Below are 25,005 nucleotides of genomic sequence, written 5' to 3'. Positions count from 1 at the left end.
GACAAAGGGGGTGGCCGTCTGATGTGCGGCTTTCGCCGACTAGAGCGGCAAGAATGAGCAAGAGCCTTGAACGAAAAAAAACACACACAAAGACTTATATTCAGACAGGCAAGTTACAAATACAAGCACGAGGTAACGGATCGATAATTACAGACAACTTAGATGGAATTCAAATACAAGAAACAGTCCAATTAGACAAAATGATACAAACAGGAGCGTTAACAATGGAATATTACTAAGCGGAGCAGTTAACTAAAAAGAAAACAAACAGTTCGATGCTTATGAGAGACAGAGTCCCTGCATATTCACCGACCGGGCCGGACGATGCACCGCTGTCGGAGGCGAGTCGGCTACCTGGGAAGCGTGGCTTCGCTGTAGGCCAGGCCGTCCGAGACGATCACGGTCATTCGAGGCCCGGGAGCACGTTGGAGTCCTCCAGGGCGCGGGTCGCCGATGGTGTGATGTACAAACTGGCAGGTGCAGTTGTCAATCACGACGTCCAAACGTAGCTGGTGGGTTTAGGTGCGGCTTCTCTTTTTATAGGCGCGCCGGCGCGCCGGCGCGGAGAGGGAGAGCACAACACACCACGCGCCCGCCGCCGTCAGCGAATAACTTCACTCTTCTCCCTTCTAGAATCTTCGACGCTCTTTAGAGCTGGCAAGGCCACGCGCACCTCCTCGAAAGTACTGGAAGCTTCGACGAAACTGGAGCGACGGAGGTTTTATTTTTGTTGTTTTCTCGCCGGCGAGCCGGCGGGTGATCGTGTTACCGTCTCTTCGTTCGAGAAAGCTCCATATTGTCTCGGGGCGAATGGAACCGAACTGAATGAATCGAACGACTGCAAGAAGAATTAGGCGCTGTACAATGAAATGGAAAATTTATAAAGTACTTTTAGACGTCGTACGCTCGAGTTTGTGACAGTCATCCACTCCTCCTAATCCCGCCCAACCACCCCCCTTGAAACGCAAAGCGGAAAGCGATACTCAGCCAGCCTCTACGAACGCGCCCCTTACTCCGCATGAGCTCCGCGCTGAATATCAATCTATTTTCGCGTCGCTTCAGGGCCAGTTGACGGCACTACAACTGTCCACACAAGAATTACATTCGGAAATGCTAGAATGGATGCGCTCGTTCGCTCAGAACCCACCGCCCTCTGCGAACCTAACTCCTGCGGACGCCCCCATACCCATAGACGCCGACAATGACCTCTAAAGACGTTATAGCCTGGCAATGGAACTGCCGCAGCTTCAAGACGAAGCGGGCATCGCTTCAAGCTTTCATCACCACACTGTCTCACACGCCTACAGTCATTGCATTTCAGGAAACGGGCCCTAATGTCAAAATGTTAAATTACAAAGCATACCGACACTCCGATTTTCCTCAGCTGGCAACTCTAATACACCGCAACTACAGTGTAGAGCAGCGCAGCCTGCCTTTCGACATTCCACACATATTCACGACCATCCTCCCCAAACGTATAGGACACAGACAACTTAACGTACTTAATATCTACAGCTCTCCCCGAAACACGCAACACACATTCCATGACATCTTCCAATCGGCTCTCCAGCACGCAGGCCACCAACCCCTCCTCATTGTGGGCGATTTTAATGCCCCGCATATTGCGTGGGGCTACTCCCGCACAACTCGTAAAGGGCGCCTGCTGTGGGAGGCGATCCAACAACTCTACCTCACCACTCACAACGACCCTGACCTCGCCACACGCATAGGAAATAGTGTACAGCGCGACACAGCCCCCGATATCACTTGCTCACATCGTCTCGGCCCTGCCACTTGGCATCCTCTTCCACATACCTTGGGCAGCGATCACTTCATTACCGAGTTGCACACCACGATACACATCTCTTCAGACGAGCACCCACAGCACACGCATATAACGGACTGGGATGCATTTCGCATACACAGTCAACATATTGCTCCCCCTGACCCTGACAAAGACACTGACCTCGAGCAGTGGGTCGCCAACCTGTTGCACGCTAAACAACAACACGAGAAACTCGTAGACCCGAAAATCTCCTCCGCCTACGTGGACTCCAAAATGATGCATCTATGGGAGGCTTACAGTAGCCTCGAGCGACGGTGGCGCAAACACAAGCACCGCCGAGCCCTGCGCCGCCGACTCGAACTCCTCCGCACCGAAATTACACGACACGCCGAATACCTTAGGCGGGCCAACTGGCACCAACTCTGCGACGAAATGCGGGGTACCCTCAACATGCGTCGCACCTGGGCTCTATTACGACACCTGCTTGACCCTTCCAAATCCAAATCCAGCCAATCCTTACGTATCACACAGCTTCTCCACAAGCAAGATGGCACCAAGCAAGATATCATATCCCGCCTTAAAGCCCTATACATACCGACCTCTAATTCCTCCGAGCCACCAATTGCACGCTACGCCGGAGCTCCCAACCTCACCCTCGATGCTGAAATTTCCCGCGAGGAAATCATACAGGCCTTACGTTCCCTGTGCCGCCAAACGGCACCAGGCGCGGACGCCATAACTAACAAGCTACTCCGACATCTTGACGATACTTGTATTGATCACATCACCACTTTGTTTAACTACCACTGGGAGCACGGCACTCTTCCCAGCTCGTGGAAACACGCAAACATCTCTCTAATCCCTAAACCCAACAAAACTCTTGCACTTGAACATCTCCGGCCTATATCGCTCACTTCATGCCTAGGCAAGCTCTTAGAGCATGTCATCAACACCCGCCTTACTGCCTACCTCGAAGAGAATCAGCTCCTCCCACCCAATATGATTGGTTTTCGTCCTAGCCTTTCGACCCAGGATGCTATGCTCCAGATTCACGCTGACATCCTCGCCCAGCCACCTAAATCTGACAACGCCGCCATCCTCGCACTTGATCTACATAAAGCTTTCGATCATGTTTCCCACCACGCCATCCTCGACTCCGTCAACCACCACAATCTTGGCAGTCGCACACACACCTACATAACAAACTTCCTTTCTAACCGCACCGCTACACTGCGCCTCGGCTCACTCCACACCACAACTTTCCCTATGCCCTCTCGCGGCACGCCCCAGGGCACCGTCCTTTCTCCGCTTCTCTTTAACCTGGCTATGACGCCTCTCGCTCGCGCACTTGAGCACACCCCCAACCTCCGATCTGTGATCTATGCTGACGACATCACATTATGGGTGCCCAGCGGTAGTGATGCCATGATCGAAGAGACCCTCAATCAGGGAGCCTCTATCGTACACCAGCATGCCCAAGCTGCCGGTCTCTCTTGCTCTGTCTCCAAATCAGAATTACTTATATTACCTCCACGGCGATCCCGGTCCACCTCCCTACACGGTGCCGCCGATTCCATCCAGGTCTCGCTCGATGGCACAATTATTCCCCATGTCTCACAAGTCCGCATCCTTGGCTTTATCATAAAATCTACTCGCAGCAGCACACACACCATCGCCCAGCTTCGCACTTACACCACGCAGATCATTGCCCTCATTAAACGCATCACGACCCGTAAAAATGGCCTCGTTGAATCTGAGCGCCTTCGCCTCCTTCATAGCTTCCTCATCTCTCGCTTCTGCTACCACCTACCGTATGCCACCCTCACCCTCACTCAGAAGCAGTCCTTGGACGCTCTTTTAAGACGTGCCTATCGTGCAGCGCTTCTCTTGCCTACACACGCCCCTACCGAACGACTTCTAGCCCTAGGTCTACACAACACGGTGACGGAGCTACTCGAAGCGCACCGCACTGCCCAAATCACTCGCCTATCCCAAACGCCCACCGGCCGCTGCATTCTTGAACGAGCGCATCTCGACCCACCCATTCTACTCGATCCTATGGCTACCATCCCTCTCTCAATCCGCTCCAGCATCCACATCAAACCCCTTCCTCGCAATATGAATCCCGCCTTCCACATTGGTCGCCGTTTAGCCCGTGCCCGGGATCATCTCAGACGCTACTCCCCTTCCCCGAGCGTCGTATATGTAGACGCGGCTGAGTATCCGAGCAAGCCCGCTTTTGGCATTGCGGTCATAGGAACACCTGGTGCCGACCCGCAAGCTTCAGCCACGGTGCTCACCTCGACCTCAGTTACCGCGGAGGAGGCGGCAATTGCCCTCGCTCTTACCCAAACACCCACCCCTCTCATTATATTATCAGATTCGCAACCCGCCATCCGAAATTACCTCAAGGGCACCATTTCATCACTGGCCCTCCAAATTCTTCGCACTCGACCCCCTTCCGAACCCGTGACGCTGCTGTGGACCCCGGCCCACACCGGCATAGGTGGTAATGAGGCTGCCCACCACCAAGCCCAAGCTTTGACACACCGGGCAGGCGCTTCTTTTACACCTACACCCGGCGTTCCCGAGATGTCCCATTCGGTACTGCTCACATACCGGGACATCACCCAACATTACCGCCTCCTTCGCAGACAACTTCCCCCTCCCCACCCCTCCCTCACCGCCGAGGCTGCCCACATGTGGCGCCTTCTTCAGACTCACTCGTTTCCTCACCGCACTCTATTAATGCATACGCACCCTCACCTCTTTTCCTCTCCCAACTGCCCCTTGTGTGACGCACCGGACACGCTCTATCACTCGCTCTGCGAATGTCCGCGCGATCCTTTCCCACCTCTACCCTCCCCCACCCTCTGGGAACAGGCTCTGGGGTGCTCGGACCGCGACCTCCAAGAACTGGTCACCGGTCGTGCCCTCGACGTCGCGGCGGCCCTATGGGCCACCGCCACTCCCCCACCCTAAAACCAGAGTTTCAATAAAGTGGATTCTCTCCCTCTCTCTCTCTCTCTCTCTCTCTCTCTCTCTCTCTTGCCCTTTCGCGTATATGTCTGCGAACAGTTTTATATTTCCAAAACACAAGCCATTGCAGTCACTGGGTGCTTTAGGTGGTGCCACCGGAGCAAATATTGATGTTAGTTATAAGAAAATCGCCTAGGGTTAGTAGAGCGGCAGGTAATGGCAAGGAGCGGCGAAGCGCGATTGCCATACGCTTCTCGGCGAGGTTTTGTTGATACGCTGTGTTGCATACGATTCGTGCGAGGTAAAAACGGCCAATGAAAGCTTTCAAGCGCCTTAACACTAACGGAAAAATTAGTGACAATAGCAAAAGTGGATTCCTGAGCCTAATGAATATGTAAATGTTTAACAGACGAGACAAAACGCACGTTGCTGATGACAACTGCAAAACAAAAATGCTCGCTACAGGTAAGCGTCTCGAAGTTATTTTTTACACTCGGTACATAATTGCCTTGGGCACCAAAGCTATGACAATGCTGCAACTGCTGTAAAACCCGCTGCATTTCCCAGTCGCAATCGTGTAGCGACGCGAATTTGAAGAATTCAGGCTAAGAACACCGAATTCGCTTTCGCCGATGCAGGAAAATATGGCATGTTTCCTCACTCTGACACTCACACAGACGACACCTTTCACATACGTTCCATAGAGCACTTAACATATGTATCGAACACTAAGAAAGCACTTAGCTTGCGCTAATTTGTGCGGAAACAAATGAGTCGTCCGATCGCCCAGCTACCTATCTCAACTAGGCGACGACGAGTTGGCTGTTATTTACGAAAAAAACTATGGTTGTGAGGCTCTACTTCGAATCGAACTGAGCAATAGTCCCTAAACCTAGCAAAGCGCTAAGCGCAAGGCGCAAAATGCGGTCACGTTCGCTTGCACAGATAGAAATTCGGGCAGCAGTTGCAATGGATCTGTTGCGTTATGCACAGAACTACATGCTATACACTGGAGTATTATCTACCGCTGTACAACCCGGCGGCGTGATCCAGCGGATAGTGCGTCGGGTTCCTTGTGTGTTTTTCCGGGCGTCAGGGGTTCGATCCCTGCCGGTGCTGGAGTTTTTTTCTTTTTTCTGCTCTCTACGCAGTTCGTCCTTGGGGAGTATCGGAACGGACCATCCGGGTGAGGGACTAACCGTTCGTCCCCTCGCAGTTAGTCCCCAAAGGGACTAATGATTGTGGCAGAGGCCGTTAGTCCCCGAAAGGACGAACTTTTAGTCCTTTTTGCCTAAGAGTGTACCTCACGTCCCTGAGGTGCAGTCGTGGGGATGCGGTGTTGCATGGTCTAGCGGATGTCGTTGCCGAGGTGGTAGAGCGCGCTCCCAGCTCCCGTTGCGGAGAGGCCAACGGAGCTGTCTTGGAGAGTCGCTGTCTCTCACTAACGCACGGCGAGACGACTTCCTTGCGGAGGAGAAGTCTTGGAGGCTGCAGTCGTGGATGACCTCTTGGGGCACGGCACGGGTCCGGTCGCCCGATCGCCGCGCATCCCGGTCACGCTCCACGCTTCTCAGTCTCCCTTCTCTCGGTGTTCTTCTCTGAATCGTCTCTCCCCGCCGGCCGCTGTCGCTGGCAGCTTCTCATTCGGCGGTTTCCGGCGCGAGCTCGTGCCGTGGTCGCAAGCACATCGCGCCGTGGACGGTGTCGATGTTGGTTGGTTAGTTGCCTCCCACCATGGCACATACCCACGCGGGGGATTGGCCAAGAAGGTTTGTGCCTAATGAGGATGTAACCTATATTATTTTAGATCCCAAAATTTAGAAAAGGAAATACCCAACAAAATTTTTTAAATATGTATAAAAGAAAAATGAGCTATGTGTGAATGTTTAGCTGGCTAGCAGGAAAACCTGCCTGTCGCCACAACATAAGAATGGAGGGCAGACACAACATCCCTGTGGCAGGCTCCTAGGGCGGAAGCGCCTAGTGACAGGACCTCGGAACTAGATAGCGGAAGGTTAAGGCGGCTAAAGGTTGACTCCAGATGCGTGCGTCGCATTGGGGAGAAGCTGCGGCAATTAAATTGGAAATGTTCTATATTTTCCAGTTCGTCGCAGAAAGGACATTGCGGAGATGGAGCCAGACGAGATTTATAAAGATAAAAATTTAGTGGGGGAATTTTGCACCGACGTTTAGTGATTGCTACCTCGCATATCCTTGTTTCACAAAACATTGGCTTCCATGAATGACGAAGGTGGCTATAATCTCTAGAAGATAGAAGGGCGTCTTGCCACAACACAACCTGGAGTAGCTGTAGACGTTTAAATCTCGCCCCCAACAGAAAACTGTCATTTGGACATTGCACGACTACAGGGCCACCAAGAGACATGCTGGCTAATTGATCAGCCACTTCATTGTATGAGATTCCTGCATGTCCTGGAACCCACACTAGCCGAACCTCACAAAGCTGATGCGGAACAAATGATCGGAATGTGCGGATAATTGGAGAATCTTTTTCAGATGTTAATGCGGAACACACAGAGAGGCAGTCAGAAATTATAACTACATGGGAAAATCTATGCTGAAGTTTTTGAAGAGCCAAAATTATTGCCAATAATTCCGCCTGGAAAATAGGTGTGAAATCAGGTAACCTGATCGAAAAGGACCAATCGAGGTACTGGGAGAATATTCCGACTCCAGCTTTCTCATCTACTAGTGAGGCATCGGTAGCGATGACGATATGGGAATGAAGGGTTGACAAATGATCCTCCAGCAATCCATTTAGAATTCGGGCTGGCAACATCTTGGCATTCGGGGGGAAGATATCGCCGCGTGTATTGCGTCTTCTTCTTTGTCGTCGTTTTTTTACGTTTTTTCGTCTCGTGCTGGTCCTTTATGTCGATGCGATTTCTTCGCATGACAGTTAATCACCCTACGCAAGCGTGCCCATAAGTCTAGTAAGGCTGGTTTCTGTTGTACGAATTTTTTCTTAGTGTTGGACTCCGTGAGCGCAGGCAAAGCATTGACTGACCAATCCTTTCTTCTTTTTCCGCCTTAATGCTCTCATTGCCCAGGACCCCAGTTGGCAGCTGAATAAGTTACATGCATGTTTGGGATCACTGGCATATGCAACAGTAATATATTTCGAATGCTATTATTTTCACAAAATGTCTTCAAAACGTTCGCAAAACTGTTGCAGCAAGGTGTGAACCCGAACCCTACTATATGATGTAGCTGGCGCAGCCTTCTAACAATACCGTTCTCTCAAAACTGCGGTAACAAAAATCAAGCTGTGCTCCTGTTTAAAAAAAAACGGCTCTAGACGCCCTCGTTTGCAGTGTACGCACTTTCTTATAGGCTTCTGGCCGGTGCATGCTAATGTCTACAAGTAGCTCATATTTTACTGTCGCGAGTGTATAATAAAGCGGCGACATAGCATGACGATATACAGTTCAGGAAGCACAGGCGCAGTCGTGCAGCCTGCGGGGCAATTGATCTGAATGAGATGTTACTCGGCAGTTTTACGGATGGAATGCGCACGATTTGAGGCAGAAATAAATGACTAGCATTCGCCGTGGTAGACTTTATTCCCTTTAACTCTGGGCTAAGAGTCGCTGGGGCCAAAAGTACGTTTCTGTACCAACAACCGGGTGCTTTGCATTGCAACGTTCCGCGGCAGAGAAAGTTGTGCCACGCCTGAGCTCGAATTCATACGTATTTTATGTTGCGAGAAATTATATTCAAAGCAGCGCGGAATTCCCTTTAGGACCCTTGAGGTTTTAGCAAGGGCCCAAGCAAATTCCTCGCGCAAATGCGCTTGTTGCCTTGCTTTACCGAAGCGATTGTTGTTTGTGTATTACACTATGCGCTTTTGAAGACGCAACAACGTTTACGTGCTTTACACAATTTCTGGCGTTGACGTGACTTTAAAATTCTGTGCATAAGTGCTGGGCATCTTTCTGTAGACCTAAAAGTGAGGCTGTTTCATGGCATGTGCACACTTCTTTTTCACATGGGTGTGCATACGTTTGCAGAGTCGTCTGGCGCACTTGCGGGCCTTTTTGAGCAAATCTTTCATTGCTAGAGTGTCATGTTTTTATGTCGGCATACAAACACTGCTCATGCTTCGTGTTTCTTTCAAGCGCGATGCGTTCAATAGTGTGAGGCGTTAAAACGTGAATATCCTGGTGTATGTGCCGCAGCACAACGAGACTAGCAGAAAAAGCAAGCTTTCTGAAACATTTATTCGGCCTCAAAAATACATGTCTCACCACATGGATGTGCATTTTGCGTAGATTAGTTATCAATAGGCACTATTTCCAAGTTGAGTAGAGTCGCATTAAGACAGTAGCGGATTCTCAAAGGTTGGCCGCTATGTAACTCCCGTCAGCTATTCCTGCGTCTCAACTGATCTCGTCGTGGGCGTTCCGAACGTTTTTTTTTGTTTATTATTTCCTTCGGCTCCTCGGGACAGTGTTTTTGTTGTCAAGACAAGATGCCGTTCTCCAATTTTACGTTCAGTTCCCTAATATCGTCTTAACGGGACGCCGAGTATAGTGCGAACCATACTTGGCTGGTGATCCATCTTTAAAGAGCGGAATGTCTCACGATAACGCGATGGTGTTTTTAGCTCGTATGATGAGGAAGATCTGCAGTGCGCCTCCCGGCAAAAGTATACGCCAGCGCACCCATTCCATATTTTCCAAGAGCAGGTGCGCGCTATGGCGCGTTACAGCGCCTTAGTGCTGACGTGATCGTAGCCAAGAGTCACCCGTGAGTGCTGATAACTTTCCGCTCCTTGTTGCACACCATCTGTTGGGGCAGCGCCTTGCCCTTCCGAGGATTTCAGTGGACACCGCCAAGTGGCGCTACGGGATTTTTCTCTCACGGTCAACGCCTCCGACGACGCCGACGTGTCTACGTCACGGGTCACCTAATATTATTCATTGAAATTTTGGTTGGGGCGATTTCCGGATGGGTATCTCTCGTGCTCGCAACCATTGCTGTCAGACACGTGCAAAGACCCAACCGATTTTCAGGTCCTCCTTCCCATGCCCTCCACGGCTGCTGCGCGAGCTAGCCCCATAGGTGAGGACAGAAAGCTTGATTTTAGTTCCCGGTGTGATTTTTTCACACTTCTCTGTCCCCCCAAAAGTCGGGATGTGGTTTCATCAGAGTATGCGCACTAGGCATAACATATAATAATTACGAGAGGCTTAGAGGCGTTGCAACTTATCGGCGAAGTAGCTGAGTTGCTGAAAGGTTCTGCTGCGGAGCACGACGACTCGGGTTTATACGTGGAAGCAGAGACCGTGTGCACGCAAATAGCTAAAAACAACCATTTAAGGAGATTTGGGTGCACGTCAAGAATACCCAGGTCTAAATTAATTCCTACTACTCCCCCACAGCGCGGTCCGAAGCCCGGGACGTATGCGTCAAGCGCGCAGAGCCAAAGAAATGTCAGGCCTTTGCAACAAGTTTTCAGCCCTCACACTTTAAGGGGCAATGAGGACGAAATAAATTCTGAGTACATAAAAAATACTTTTTTATCCCCATCACAATGGTACCATTTGTATCGCCAACTTTAAACAAATACCTACACACTAAACTTTTTAACACCCTTAAAGGTGCTAAAAGGGTGCACTCAACATTTTGCACCCTGTTTGCACCTTTTAAGGACTAAAACATTGCTCCGGCACCCAATCATGAGGGTGCCACATATTAAGGGGTGTAAATCTTAACATTTTTACACCCTTTAAGGTGCAAGGAGGGTGTACTGAACATTTTGCACCCTTTTTGCACCTTTCAAGCACCCAAATATTGCTCGGGCACCCCACCTCGAGGGTGCCGAAATTCAGGGGTGTAATCAACAGTTTCATAGGGTGCTACGACCGTTACAGGGGTGCTAAAAAGTATTTCTTCTCGATTGGGGTGTTACCACGGCACCTTATCGTTAGGGTGCCTAAAAGAACGGTGTGTGAATGCAAGCATGCAAAATTGCACAAAAACAGGCTGAATGTTTAAACCGCACATTGCACTATTTCACCGCCCGTTGAGAGAATAAATATGAACTCTCCACATAGACCAGGGGAAAGGCTCTAAAATTGCTGTTCGTAAATTGAACAAAATGTGCTGAATGTTTAAATTCCACTCTGCACTAATCTACTGCTTCGAGTGTATCACAAGGTTCGTTTCGATGTCTGGCTGCACGGGAAGGAAAGGCTACAAAATGCCTCTTGTAGTCCTATAAATAAAACTTTTACGCGAGGCATCGGTGTCCTCAACGAAATCGAATTTACCTAAGAACTTGTTCCCGTATTATTATGCCCCGGGCAAAAATTCCAACAAGACTTTCTTGTTGGGCTCACAGCACGCCTGTGGGGCCAATACGAAGTTCTGTCGGCACTCTATCGTTCCAATAGCCTAGTCTTCCAACAGGGAGTTTAACCTTGATGGCGTTTGTGGGGCCAATAAGAAGCTCTGTCGGCACTCTATCGTCCCAACAGCGTAGTCTTCCAACAGGGAGTTTAACCGTGATGGCGTTTACCGGCTCGCCAACACGATAAGTCAACGCCAACAGACGCCTCGTTCGTAATCAGCGGCGCGAGCGCGCCATCAGACAGAACCGACAGACGCCCTGAAGGTGGTTTTTAGGGCCTAAACAGCAGCGTCTATGTCTGGCATAGACGCTAGACGTCAACGTTTGTGTTCTGAATTTTCCCTTCAGTAAGTAACAGTCAGACGGACGATAACATAACTATGTGAAGATATGCTTTGGCTCATACCACGGCAAGCGCAATCGTTTGTGGCTGCAGCCTCGGTTGCTCTTCGTCCACAACAAACTGAATCGGCTGTACAGCTTTCTTCGAGGGCGTGTATGCAGGGGTTCTATCTTCCTTTTTTGCGCAGGCCGACGGGGGCGGTCGTGTAAAATCATTTTCGCTCGTCGCTTCCGTAGGGTTGCCACCTTCCTGGTTTTGGACCGGCCCGACCGGTTTTTTAAACAGCGGGCCGGTTGCCGGTCCATATCTAAAACCAGTCGTCATCAGCCGGTTTTTTGGCTTTTGTGCCGTGATTATGCCCGTTTTGGCGTTTTATAAGCGTCAATTCAACAACTAAGACGATAAATACGTGTCGACAAGCATAGGCGTGCGCACAGGGGGGGCAGGGGGGGCGGCCGCCCCCCCTAATCATCTGAAGGAAGCGCCAAATTTGCCCCATGCCTGCCTTGCCGATGTAACACATGAAAGTAAAATTTCTGCTCAGAAATATTTTGTGTGTGTTGCAATTCCATCACATTGAAATAAAAATTTTATAACCATCCCTCTTTGCACTGCGTTCGCACCGCAAGGCCTTCAGTGAGAAGAGGTAGGGAGTTGCTCTGGGGGAAGGGGGGGGGGCGGGGGGGGGGGCGCAGCGGTAAGACTTTGCCCCCCCAAATTGAGAACTCTGCGCACGCCTATGTCGACAAGCTGCGCAAAGACACGCGAGCAGAGAAAATACGCGGGCGAGCGCGCTGCCTCAGATGGAGGGGGACCTAAGGGAAGAACAAAATAACAAAATTCTACCGCCGCGGTCAGCAATTGCGGTTACTTTTCAGTGAAGCACATGCAGAGCGATTAACCAAGCTCTCAATCACTTTCAGTACAAACGTTATGTTGATTTCTCTCTAAGAAAACACTACAATAAATGGCACTGCATGTTAAAAAACATGGCGTCTTTTTTCAACACAATCCCCCCTCCCCCCACCCTCCCCCCCCCCCGGAAGGCCCGTTTTTTTTTTCGGGGGAAGGTTGTAACCCTACGCTGCTGTTCTGCCTACCTGCTTGCTGTACCTATTATGTCGCCGCCACCGCAAATCCCCACTTGTTACAAACTCAGAGGTTTTCGCACTGTTAGCAGTCGTTTTACACGATGGGTTTGATGCGCCTGACATGCCAGGAGTGACATCGCTTGTAGTATTAGAGCGACGTTGCTTGTCTGCAAGACGGTGCCGGTCAAACAAGCGTTATCAACGCCATAATTCTAACGGCACATTCCATTTATTTCGAGGCTGCCGTGGCTTGCGCAGAAAAGGTCGGGTTGACTGCGATAGCTTTGCTTGAGTCAAATAATGGAGCTTTGGCTCAATCGCTTGCAGCGCTAGCAATGCGGCCTCGTCTGCAAGACCGGTGCGTGAGAAACAAGCGTTAGGACAGCCAGAATTTCAAAAATGCAGCATAAACTAGACCATCGTTAAAGGAGGCGATGACTAGACACAAGCAACAATATTCGTTGACAACTTACGTAAGTATAGAGGTGTTTTAGGCGCCCTGAACACGCCCGCGACATAGCTGTTTGTTAACGCGTCCGTTTACTGTTTTGTAGGTCAATGGTTCGATTCCTCGTCGAACGTTTTTTTTTTCTTTTTTCTTTTTTTTTTTTACGTGAGGGTTTCATTAGCTCCTTTTTAACGACCAGGGTAAGCACCTGTTCCTTGCTTTCTATCACGCCGACATTTACCGCCCTCTTCCTAAACCCAAAGTAGCTCGTTTTCTCGCACGTTCTCTCTTGAGAAGCCCGCCGTGAAAACAAAACCAAAACAAACGTCAAACCTCTTTACAATATCAGTATATATGTCAATTACTTTATGTGTATTCACTTTTTGTGTTTAAAAACCTTAAATTTAAGTTATAAACACATTTCAGACTTTGAAAGCAGAAAGATAATTACCAACATTACAGTAGTAACACAATTTTCGTCAAACATACAGGTGCTGCATTTGAAGTCTGGCAACTATCTCTCACTTTTGTGTGTGTTTTTTCATGGCGTTTTGTGCCGAGTGGTTGGTGGCGTGATTTAATCTGTTTTATCTATTTCAAGCTTAAATCATAGTTATAGAAGCTTTATGGGTGATGTCTACCCTTCTAACCTACGCGTGTGTTGAACATGGGGACCCCGGAAGAACGATCATCGCCGGATAAAATACTGCGCGTCAAAAGTGGATGACATTGCATCAGAACAAAGCGTGTTCGTGTGTCCGCGAGATGAAGACGACAGTGAAGGAGAATTTTACGTTGGAAACATCGTTTTTGCTCGGGTAAGTACGCATTTTTTATTATTCTGTATTTGGTTGGAATGAGTTCTGGTGTTTATGGGTCAGTAATTCGCTAGACCCCCATCTCGTTTGCTCTGAGAGCCTACGTGAGTTAGTATACTTGTTTGGCGCCCAGTCCACCGTTTCCGCAGAAGTCAGCATCAATTTACGCTGAAGCTAGACCTTGGCTACGATGCTCGCGCTATGGTACACGGCTGCTAATAATTTCACATCACGCAAGGCTCTTTAACACCGGGGCGTTTGTTTATGTGTCTCTCAAACAGTGCCTTTGCGGTTGCAGATCGCAGTCGCAATTTCGCGTGAGTGGCACAACGCTGTGATTAGTCCTCCCTCGTGAATACCCGCGGTATACCAAGAAATAACATGAACAGGAGGTTCCCTGGAAGTGCATGTGAAAACGCGTACACGTGATTCCATGGCTGGCGTCTCGTAGGTGTTGTGAAATCCCCCCCCCCCCCTTCACGAATTCCGTGCAGTGCGCTTCGCAGCTATTGCGCTCGCGAGACCGGCGACCGTACGCCTCGCGGTCTTCGGGCCGCGATATGTGTGCTGTTCTCGTGAAGCTCGACAACAGCGAAATTGCCGTACTCGCTCGCCAACGCGCCCCGACAGCGTACGCGTCGACCGGGTGCTGACGGAGTTGTGCTGGAAGAAAAGCAGGCAAGAGATGAGGGCGCACGAGGTGTAGTTAAACATGAGAATTTACAAAGTGCAAGGTGGAGAAAATAGTATGCAAGGGCCGGAAACGGTGAGAGAGTTCGGGCCGCGTGCCAGCGAACGAGTGCGGTAATTTACGTTGCCGAGTTTCACGAGTCCGGCACGAATATGACGACGCCCGTCTGAGAGTTCATAGAGGTATAGAATTCACATACGTGCAAATTGAAGGTGAAATGCGGGCATGTGGCCTCGCAGGGAGTTAGCATAGTCTCGGGGTAGTGGGGGAGATTTCACAACGCCTACGAGGCGCCTGCCGATTCTGTCAGAGTAGCTCTCGTGAAGTCTGGGGCTTGATATCAGAGGCATATGTATTGTTTAAATTAGTGCAGAAAATTGAGCCAATTCGCAAGTTCTCATTTTCGCAAAACCGCAGGCCATACAGAGACTAACAAAAAAGCTGTAGGCACTCACTCAACTCGATTTATATTGGAGAATTGAACGTGCAGATACAAGTCAGACATTGAAATGGAGGAGCCTCAACTATCACACACCAGTTCCGATTGAAAGCAAGGGATACAGATGAGCTGCTAGCATGCGTTCCATGCAAATTAGCTCAGTAGCTAGCTTTGCATATATCATGCATACCCCACTCACAGTACCTGCGGGTCTAATAAATACATTCTTACTGTGACCTAAATTTCACTTGGGGTGTTCCGGGAATGTTCTTATTAGTGCCTTGGAGGTTACTGTCTTTAAACGATTAAAAATCTACTTGATGTAAGCATTCGTGCTTTGTGTGTGCTCTTCTTGTATTTCAACAAGTGTCAGCACACTCACAGATTATGCACCTGCAGGTGCTGCTGCTGGCTGTCCTGGGTCAGCTGCCTTCCAGTCCAGTTTCAAAGGCTTTGCCAGGGCCTCCCTTGGCCAACCGACACTGCACCTGCTGTACCCAAGTACTGCCTGGCCTTTCGTTGGTGCTCCGTACGCTTTGCCGCCAGGAATGGTCATTCATCCATCATCTGGCCGCTTGGACCACCCGTTCAGAAGTCAGCGCATTTGCTCGACACATCGGTCCAGGCACTGCTGCCATATCGGTGCACCCACCGATTATGTATTTTCAGGTTAGTTATTGCATGTTGTGGAACTTGCCATGATGTATACCTGTTAGCAGTGCTGTGGCCTCTGATTATTTGAAACATTTTCATGAAGCAGTGCTGTGCGTATGGAGCGTGTCATTGCTTAGCAGAGATATTGAAGAGAATCTGGGGCTGACGACTAAAGGGCAAGAAGAGAAATTGAACTGACTTTGAAGCAAGTATTGGTATGTAATCAAGCCAAGCAAACATTTAGGATCTTTCGATATGGTTTTAAACTTGCAATACAAACTGGTCTACTTCAGATCATACTGGTAATAATCATACTATACCGAAAAGTACATCCCGCAGTCTGTAGTATTCTGACAGCGCTTTTTTCGCAGTCTCTCATGACAGGCACTAATCTCAATGGTTGGAAGATAGTCGAGGTAGCACCAGTCTTTAAATCAGGAGACGGTACTTCACCATTAAATTTCCCTAACAAGCACCATATGCAAGGTCAGGAAACATTTCATCCACTCTCAGGTCGCTAATTATTTATAAAATCACAATATCACATTCGAGTATCACCACGGTTTTCACAAGGGTTACTTGAGAAACACAACTTTCAGGATTTGTTCACGATCTACATTGATCCATTGACACAGGCTTACAAACTGCGGTAGTTTTTCTCGATTTTTCTAAAGCATTCAATCGCATTGCACACCACAGACTACTTCTCAAACTTCACCCTAATGTCCTCACTTGAGCAAAAGATTTTCATTCTTCTCAAATGCAGTTTACTTCTAATAACTATATACTTCTTTTGCTCGTGCCACTTTGTTGTCCCCCCAGGCAGGTTGCTTGGTCTATCTTCCATGTTGCATATCCTCCCATGTAAGTCTATTTGCAGATGATGTTGTAATTTATCACACAATTTCTTTCAACTACTACCGTCAATGCTTTCAATCTGATCTTAGCACAATTAACTCCTGGTGCTGCAAATGGCTAATGTCGCTTATCTCTAAAACAAAGTGCATGACTTTAACGGTGGCAAGTCTCGGATTGTAAATACTTACTTCATTAACAACAGCCTGATTACCTCTTGAGACAAAGGTGTTTTGGTAGGCCGGTAGGGGAGGGGGGATTGCATGGTGGATTTCAAAAGGTACATCGATTGGGAAAATAAGACGTGTGATTAATATTTTCATTTGCACTCCGAAACTCGCTTTATTTCATATGTTTAACCCACTGCCGTGGCTAGGGTGGTGTGCTGTGGAGGCGAATGTCGGTTAGATACCGCTTGGTGTAGCCGCTTTTCAGATGGAGGCAGCACGTAAAGACGCCCGTGTTTGGAGATTTCGATGCGCACAAAAATACCCAGATGGTCAAAATTAATGCGAAGCCTTCCCCTACAGTGCTCCCCATATCCCAAGTGTAGCTTTGGCGTGTTAAACCACCGTTTTTTTTTTCATGTTTTTGGTATAGTACCAGCTGCTGTAGCAGGTGCAACTTAAAGGTAAAATTATACATAATGTTTCCAAGAGCTAAATATAAAGGCCATATTGAAGTGCGTTTATGGGTCTATCTCATAGCAGTAGTGAAAGGTTATATACTCTGGTGCAGGTTAAGAACGCCAATGGCTCATGTGGTGTAGTCCAGTGTTTGACGGAATGCCGTGTAGGCAGGTAGAAGCATTATTGCAGTGATGAAACGTAGGTCACTGACCAAGTCAAGAAAGCCATTTAACGGTTTGTTGCTTGTTCACGGTGAGCATGTGTCGTGGAAAACGAAGCTATATATTGGGCATTACGCGGCGCAATGAGTTTGCATAGATATGGTGCAGATTGCCATCCATTATGTTGATAATGTTGGGCGTCGTCTGAACAATGAGGGACTCTAGCAGTAATCGAGAAGATAGATTGCACTCAGTTGTCAGTAATTTTGTCTTGTTCCAGTCGACCACGTGTCCCGTCCTCTCACGGTGCTCTGCCAGTGGACTTGTTTTTGCATGGCCCTTGTTCACTTCGTTCCAGTGCTGCATTAATCTTCTGTGCAGATTGCCCGTTTCGCCAATGTACACTGATTTGCATTCAGCGCATGGAATCTAATAAACAATACCCGGAAGCTTGGAGCGTGAGAGGGGGTCTCTCACGCTGACAATGTCAGAACGCAGCTTGCTAGTGGGCACATGCACAATGTATGCACTGCGTGTCTTGAAAATGTGTGCGAGAGTTTCACCGATGTGTGGGACGTAGGTAATTGCTGCACGTTTTGATGCAGTCGTTGTCCTGAATATAATGCCTAAAGCATTATATTCAGAAAGAAGCGAAGAGGGCGACTAGCAAGAATCCACATTGACATTAGCAGGCAGAAGCGTCCACAAGGCCTGTGTCAAAACGTGCTGCAATTCTCGTCCTACACATCAATCAAACTTTCGCACGCATTTTCAAGAAACACATTGTGCACATCGTGTAGGTGCCCACTAGCAAGCTATGTTCTGACATTGTCAGCGTGAAAGACCCCCTCTCACGCTTCAAGCTTCCAGGTGTTGTTTATGTTTTGAACAAAAAAAGTGCCATTTAAACGTGACACCTCCTTCCTTGCCGATTTCTGATGCCTGATTTTTCAGTTTGTGGGGATACGTTTAGCAGATTGCTCACATGTCTAACCTGTATTTGTGCTTGAGCAGTCAAACGCTGATGTTAGCAGTGAAGTAGGTGAAAATTGTACTTTGATTGTAGTTGTGTGCAGATTACCTACATTGTGTTAATTCGTAGAAAAGCAAAATTGAGGTAACCCTGCTAACTGTTCTGCATTGCAGCATTTTATTATGCGAACGTTAAGGAGTTCAGCTACTTGTTAAAGGTGAAATAAACAGTGGTACAAAAAGAAGAGCATCTACTAAACAGAAATATCTTCACAATCGCAGGATGCCAACGGTCCGCCTACCAACTTGTGTCCTGCATCGTTTCTGCTGGCTGGAGCGGTTCATGGAGCATTTTCCAGCTTCTCAAAGTTTGTGGTCAAGCGCTCCTCCAAGTGAAAGATGCCGCAGAGGGATCTTTTGTTTTAATGCCACAATTTCACGTGCTCAGCAGCAAATTTACTCGTAAGGCTTTTTAAATATTCATCACCCAAGAGGGCATGTTACCTTCGTCTTCGGTGGAATGTGTCTGCACTCAGGTTATTTGTGACAGAAACAAGTGGACCACGTCATGAGAGTCATTGAGGCCTTGTTGATTGTGCATGCTTCTGAAATGACATTTTCATTAAAGGAGTACTGACACGAAATTTCTCGCTTTCAGTTTTTATGCTGTAAAGAATACCTATGGTCCCAGTAATTACGAAAATCGAACCGAAAGGCGTCAGCCATCAACATATAATTAATTATAGCACGTTTATTGCAACCACTTTCAAATTCGGTCGCCGCGCGGGAAAATGGCCGTTCGAAGGAGAGCCTGCAAGCGGACTGCCTGACGTCACGGTCTCCGTGACGTCGGACCGTGACGTCATGGTCTCCGTGACGTCAGGGACGTTCGCTGCATCGTCTGCTACGGATTGCACGCGGTTCACACTAAAGCGCTGGACACATGTACGATTTGTACACTCGATTCGCATGCGACTGATCGTTACGACTGTCACCACGACTAGTCGTACGCGTGAATTTGAGACACATGACCCGATGCGTGCATGCGATGCGTCGTCGGCGTCGCTCCGCCCACCGTTTTTGCTCCATGGTCAACTACGACTATCGCTGAGCTGAATTTGTAGATCCCGCGCGTTTAATCGCAAAAAATGGATAAAGCAGGCAATCGTGAAGCGTTTCCTGCCTTCGGAAACAGTTCGCGCACACGCCGGCCGCGCCTGCCAGCTCGGACACTCAGCGGCTCGATCCGGCGCAGACCACGGTAGCAAGACGGTAGCAACCGCTTGTCGCTGCTCTTCTGAATCAATCTGATCGTTAAAATGAAGTTCCACATGCGAGAAAGTAGGTGTTAGTGTGGTGAAAAATTGTGCTTGGGATTGTTATCAGGGCTTATTTTAAAAGCGGCGATCAGATATCTGCCGCGATGCAAGCGTATACGCTGACCGGCCCCCCGCGGCGCGCGGCGGGCGGTGCGCCGACCGGTCGAGAGATGGCAATACCTGCGCGGAAACGTGAAGTGCGCACTTCGCAAGCCTTGCTCACAGCGGTACCGCAGCCAAGCCAAACCTCCTATCGAAGCGAGACCGCCCACAACAACAGCGCAGGCTATCGCTTCCGGTTCCGGAAACAACTGTATGACGTCATGCTGAATCGGCCGCAAAATCGCGGATAGCCTGACGTCACACCCTAAGCGATTTCGCTAGTGCTGCCGATTTGTAATAGTTCGCGGCCAGGGCAATTAAAATCGATTTTTGATGCGTTTCCAGCCTCGGATCGCTCCAAAAATTTCTGTGGGTAATCTGTACAAACTACTGAAGCCAATTATATCGTTATTTAGGCCTCTAAATTTGGTGTCAGTACTCCTTTAAGCTGAATACTTTCCACATATTACGATTTGTGAACAAATTATGGTAAAAGTCATGATTATTTGTACTACACTACAGGAAGGAAATGCCAACATACGTTTTAAGCACCTCTGATATTTCAGATCGTTGGCTGGTGAGCAATAAAACAAAACTGAAATTTTTTTAAAGTAAAATCAAATATTCGTTGTCACCAGTGCATGACCATAGTAAAAGCTATCTAGTCACCAAATTTAGAATTAGACACGAAATGCCAAGAAAAATAGGGAAATAAACTAGACAGCTGGCTACAATAAACCAATTCGTAAAATTCCTCAATGTCTATCAAGTGATGATTCAGGCGGGTAGTTAAGATTTCAGTGGGTTTACACACCCAACTTGCAGGGAAGCACATGAGCTCCCAATATTAACATGTTTTTAGTGAAGACCGTCTTCCTTCATTAAGCTGCTTTGCACATTGATGCCAGTCTGATAAATGTCCTGAATTTTTGTTATGATCAATCTTTGTATGGGAACCATATATTTTTATATGATGTCGCTGTGTATTTCTGAAACTGTATCTAGTCACTAATTCCAATTTGTCGTGGTCAGGTTTTTTCAACTGATTCGTAGCTTTTTTAACAATTATGGTATATTTTGTGTGCCTAAAGGAATGCCTCATTGCATGTTTAGCCTATGTAGTGTTGAAAGCGGACATTTTGCTTCAAAGTGGAATGTCGGGCTAGCAACAAGGTACTTCGCGTGCTGCTCACTTTCATTCATGCCATTATTTTTTATATTATCATTTAAAATTAAAAGCCAACCAATTTGCTGTCGTTTTAATTTTGTCACCTACTTTATACTTTCTTTTTTTTTCAACTGTGTGTAAGGATTGACTATCCATATTTTTATGATACCAAGGCGTTGGACTGGGCTAGCTGGTACATGTTTGAATGGATGAAAAACCATAGGAAAACCCAGGACACAGAAGAGAACGACGGGACAAACTTGTGCCGTCATTCTGTTTTAACTGTTTCCTGTGTTTACCACTGGTTTCTTATGCATTCAAACATTTTTTATGAGTTTGTTGAACAGTGATTAGTTTAGGTGTGTTCAAACAATTGTTGGCTGCGAAAGCTCCCTGTAGCATTTGTATAAGTGCTCTCTGCTTTTTTTTTTTGAGCCAATACCCCACCACCAGTCTTCATGAGGTGGTCTTTTGTAGAAATAAGTTGAAATAAATATTTGTTTGCATTGCTTTACATGTTTTGAAAGAATTTCTTGTTCATTCTTGTTTCATTCAACCCCGTTTCAGAATCCTGCTTAAGGCATTTCCTCTGTTAATTTTTTTCAGAACCAGGAAGGGTGCTCATCCTCGGTTCTTGCTGAAGCAGCAGTATCCATACTTCACACGTGAGCTCTGAACACACAGTAATTATGGTATGAAACATTCTACCAGTATAAGCCTGCTTTGTAGACGTCATTGTAGATGTCAAAGCTCTTGACAGTGTAGTCCAATGTCTGGTGTAACGGGCAATGTCTACAACTTGTAAAAATTAATTTTGTGGCTATAATGTTTGTGATTATTTTAAAATGCACGTCAACTACTATTTAGAATCGCTGTCTAAATTGGCAGCCATTTTCCTGGTGGATACAGAAAGTGAAAAAGCGCATGTGTAGAGATTTCAGTGCACCTTAAATGTCCCAAATTTGCTAAAGCTAATCCAAAGCCCTCCTTGTGGTGCACTTCATATCCCATGTACAGTTTTGCGTAAAAACAGCTAAAAATTTATGATCAATTTAAACTTATTTGAATGTTTTTAAATGCAAATATTCTCAGTTTAAGCTGCCATATTTAGAGTAAAATATTTTGTAACAATTATATAGCTACCAAAGGTTTATAGAAAAGCTTTTTGCTTTTGGTTGTGCACCTTCTTATCAAAAGAAAAATGTTGTTAAGAAAGGCAGAAGAAACCCAACTATGGAAATTAGCAAACCCTAAAGCTGCGGATAGAATGAATGTTTTGTAGAGAATCTTTTGCTGATTTCAGTTCTAGTCAACTCTAAAAAAGTCTATCGACGTAGAATGCTTACCGTGAGGCACCTCGTAATACTAGCCAAAACTAATGGGCCCTGGCTGTTGGCTTTTCATTTGCAACAGTGACAAATGACCCCACATCCACCGGCAGGGACATAATGCAAGGCACCAAGTACAAGCGAGCCTCATGATAAAATAATGTTTTCTGAACAATGGCATTACATTTCAACCATGGGCTTCACCAGGGAACTTGTATGCATTGTTCTGTGATGTTTGCAGTTCTTGTTATTGCTATGTGGGGTCATTTAGTCTAAAGGTATGTTTATAAAACTCCAAATACCCCCAAACCTTGCAAGTGCTGTACCATATGAATATTTTTCCGTAAAGCAAAAACAATAATGCAAACGAAAATAAATGGCTTGGGTACCCAACTTTTATAAGTAGATTATGAGCCGCAGTACGGAGGGAACTATATTATGAGCCGCATTACGGAGGAAACTATACATTTTGCATTTGGTCTTCCTTGATATTGAACCTTCCTGCTCAGCTCAAGAATAAGGCACTAAACATTGCAGGTAGCTACCTTGATTGGAAGTTTGATGCAATACTAAGAAGCCAAGGGTTTTAAGGTTCAAGGAAGTTTTGTGTGGTTGAAGTGTTGCACACCTAATTGCTTTCACTGCACAGCATGGTTAGGCTCTGCAGTGAATCTCGAAGGATGTGTACTGCAGTTCGGCAAAGTGAACATATAATTGGTTTTTTACGAAGTTTTGGGTAATCAACTACCTCTAAAGTTATAACTGTACTGAGATGTGGCTCCTGACTTTTTAAATTGATGTTTTAACAATCGGTGACACAAGTTCAAGGAAATTATCAGCTGATGTTGAGCTTCAATGGAATGTCTCACAGAACCGAGCTTGGAAAGCACGAATGTTTCATACCATAATCGTGTGTGATATTGTGCAATATGTGGTCTCACACCTGCTGCACCTGTGAACCGAGGATGACGCACCCGTTTTGTACCCCTTTAGGTGGGTGCTTTTGCAGAAGATGCTCCTACAGATTGGGGTGCTAAGTAGCACCCTAGGATACTTTTAGGCGGACAAGGGTGTTTATAAGGCACCTGTCTTCTGGGGTGCTTCACAGAGGGTGCTCCTGCGGCGACAAAATCCAAGCACCCTAAAGGGCGTAAAATATTCAGTTTTTAGGGTGCTCCTGTGGCGACAAGCTGAAGCACCCTTTTGGGCGTAAAATTTTTTAGTGTGTAGACATCATGGAAAACACATAAGGCAGCTGCTTGGTTTTTCGTAATTCCCACGACATGCCCACGAAAATGAAAGCAATTTCACTCAGCATGAAAGTGTCAAGTGCGGAACAGTGGTTCTCCAGATGGGATGTGGCGCCCTCTCTTGAGCAGTTCCAGTATGAGCCTGGCGTTGATACCGAAATCAGTATAAGGGAGTCGCCGCAGCCCCCGAAATGGCCTATAAAGGGACCGGATTGACTATTTGTTAATACCGGTTACCTAATGCATGAATTGAAGATTTCTCTAATTTCATATTATTGCAGCCTTCGTGGCAACGACGCGGCGCGACTAACACCCCCAACACTTTGCGTAAAAGTATTGTGTGCCTGCGTGGTGCACGCTATTGAACTCGGCTGCGCAACAAGAGGGCCACAAGCTCGATCCCGGCCTGGGGACGAGGTGATCTTTTCAAAGCCGCTGTTTGGGTGCGTGATGCGCGTCACTATAACGGTGGCTAGGAACTGTCACCCGGACGAGCTACTACGACCAGCCGGACCCCTGAATGCTCCTGCACTTAAAAGCCCCATCTTGACCTCATACTTATTTTCCGCCCTCCTTTTTTGCAGATATCTATTCTTGACGAGACGGGATCGGTCGTGTACTCAGCCACGAGGCAGAAAACCAACTCTACTGAGCCATACTTAGCCTACTCTGCCGGCACTGGAAGCAACCCTGTTCGGGTGAGGATGCAAGCTCAAATTATTTACGGCTCATGTCGCTTTCACCCTCCACTTCTACGCCTCCCACTTAGCATCGAAACAAAAGACTGTTCCGAGTGAACATACCTGTTTACAAGAAATCTACCTAAAAAAAGACGACGTAATATTACCGCCACTGCGAGCAATTTAGCAGCAAAACTATGGAGATGTTCTGGTTTTACATGTCGAGGGGTGTAAGCCAGAGGTAAAGCGAGAGATTAAGAGAAGCGAGAAGAGGTGCTCCGGAATGACGACAACGAGGATGCGGCGAACACTGACAAGTGACGGTCAGTTTTGGCGACGATTGTGATGAGAGCTGCGACATAAGGGGTGACAGGGAAAGTCCCCTCGTATGTTACAGAACGCCGGGGATCATAATTGTGCAATGTTGTAGATGTGGGAGGGAAGTATGACGACGGGTGTGAGGACATCGACTAGGATTAAGGCGAAATGTATGAGGAAAACTGGAACATCGACACCTTTAAGTCAGCGATCGGGACCATTAAAGTCGAGACCTCGAACATCGACAGTTCTAAACTCGAACACCCATAAGTAACCGGCAAGTTCAAAGATGTTTAGTAAGGACCACGACGACGGTATTCATAAAGGGAACGATGAGTACGAGAGGGGCGAAGGCGGCGATGAAGCGGAAGATGCAGTGATAGAGACGATTCAAAACGGGAACAAATACAACAACGAGAATGCTGTGGCACCCCATACTCTTTCCCCTATCATTACTTTTCTCGTCGACTAATAGGATGTTACATATGATTGACAAGTGATGAGCCAGGGGAGTTGTTAGGGTGACAGGACACCCTTCCCCCTCTAATAAATCCATGCACAGAAATGACTTATTCCTCTTTAGGTAATCCAGCGCAGT

At 47.5% G+C, this 25,005-nt stretch overlaps 1 protein-coding gene and 1 long non-coding RNA gene across 5 annotated transcripts in view; both read left to right on the top strand.

Moving 5' to 3' along the window:
- The window catches only part of LOC144149832 (N-acetylated-alpha-linked acidic dipeptidase 2-like), a 380,783-nt gene that overhangs the window by 30,486 nt on the left and 325,292 nt on the right, over positions 1–25,005 (top strand). For all 4 annotated transcript variants that reach the window (XM_077681511.1, XM_077681510.1, XM_077681512.1 and 1 more), the window contains exon 4: positions 23,994–24,107. In XM_077681511.1, the coding sequence (XP_077537637.1) occupies positions 23,994–24,107 (114 nt within the window). The remainder of the gene's footprint in view (positions 1–23,993; positions 24,108–25,005) is intronic.
- LOC144149833 (uncharacterized) lies at positions 13,509–21,345 on the top strand. The gene is made up of 3 exons (XR_013318369.1): positions 13,509–13,841; positions 15,371–15,640; positions 18,525–21,345. It is a non-coding gene; the product is annotated as an uncharacterized LOC144149833 (long non-coding RNA).

The sequence above is a fragment of the Haemaphysalis longicornis genome, unplaced genomic scaffold (genome assembly GCF_048455015.1).
Source record: "Haemaphysalis longicornis isolate Haplotype H1 unplaced genomic scaffold, Haemaphysalis longicornis Haplotype H1 scaffold_8, whole genome shotgun sequence".
Classification (NCBI taxonomy): Eukaryota; Metazoa; Arthropoda; class Arachnida; order Ixodida; family Ixodidae; genus Haemaphysalis; species Haemaphysalis longicornis.
This window is presented reverse-complemented; position numbering and strand designations above follow the sequence as displayed.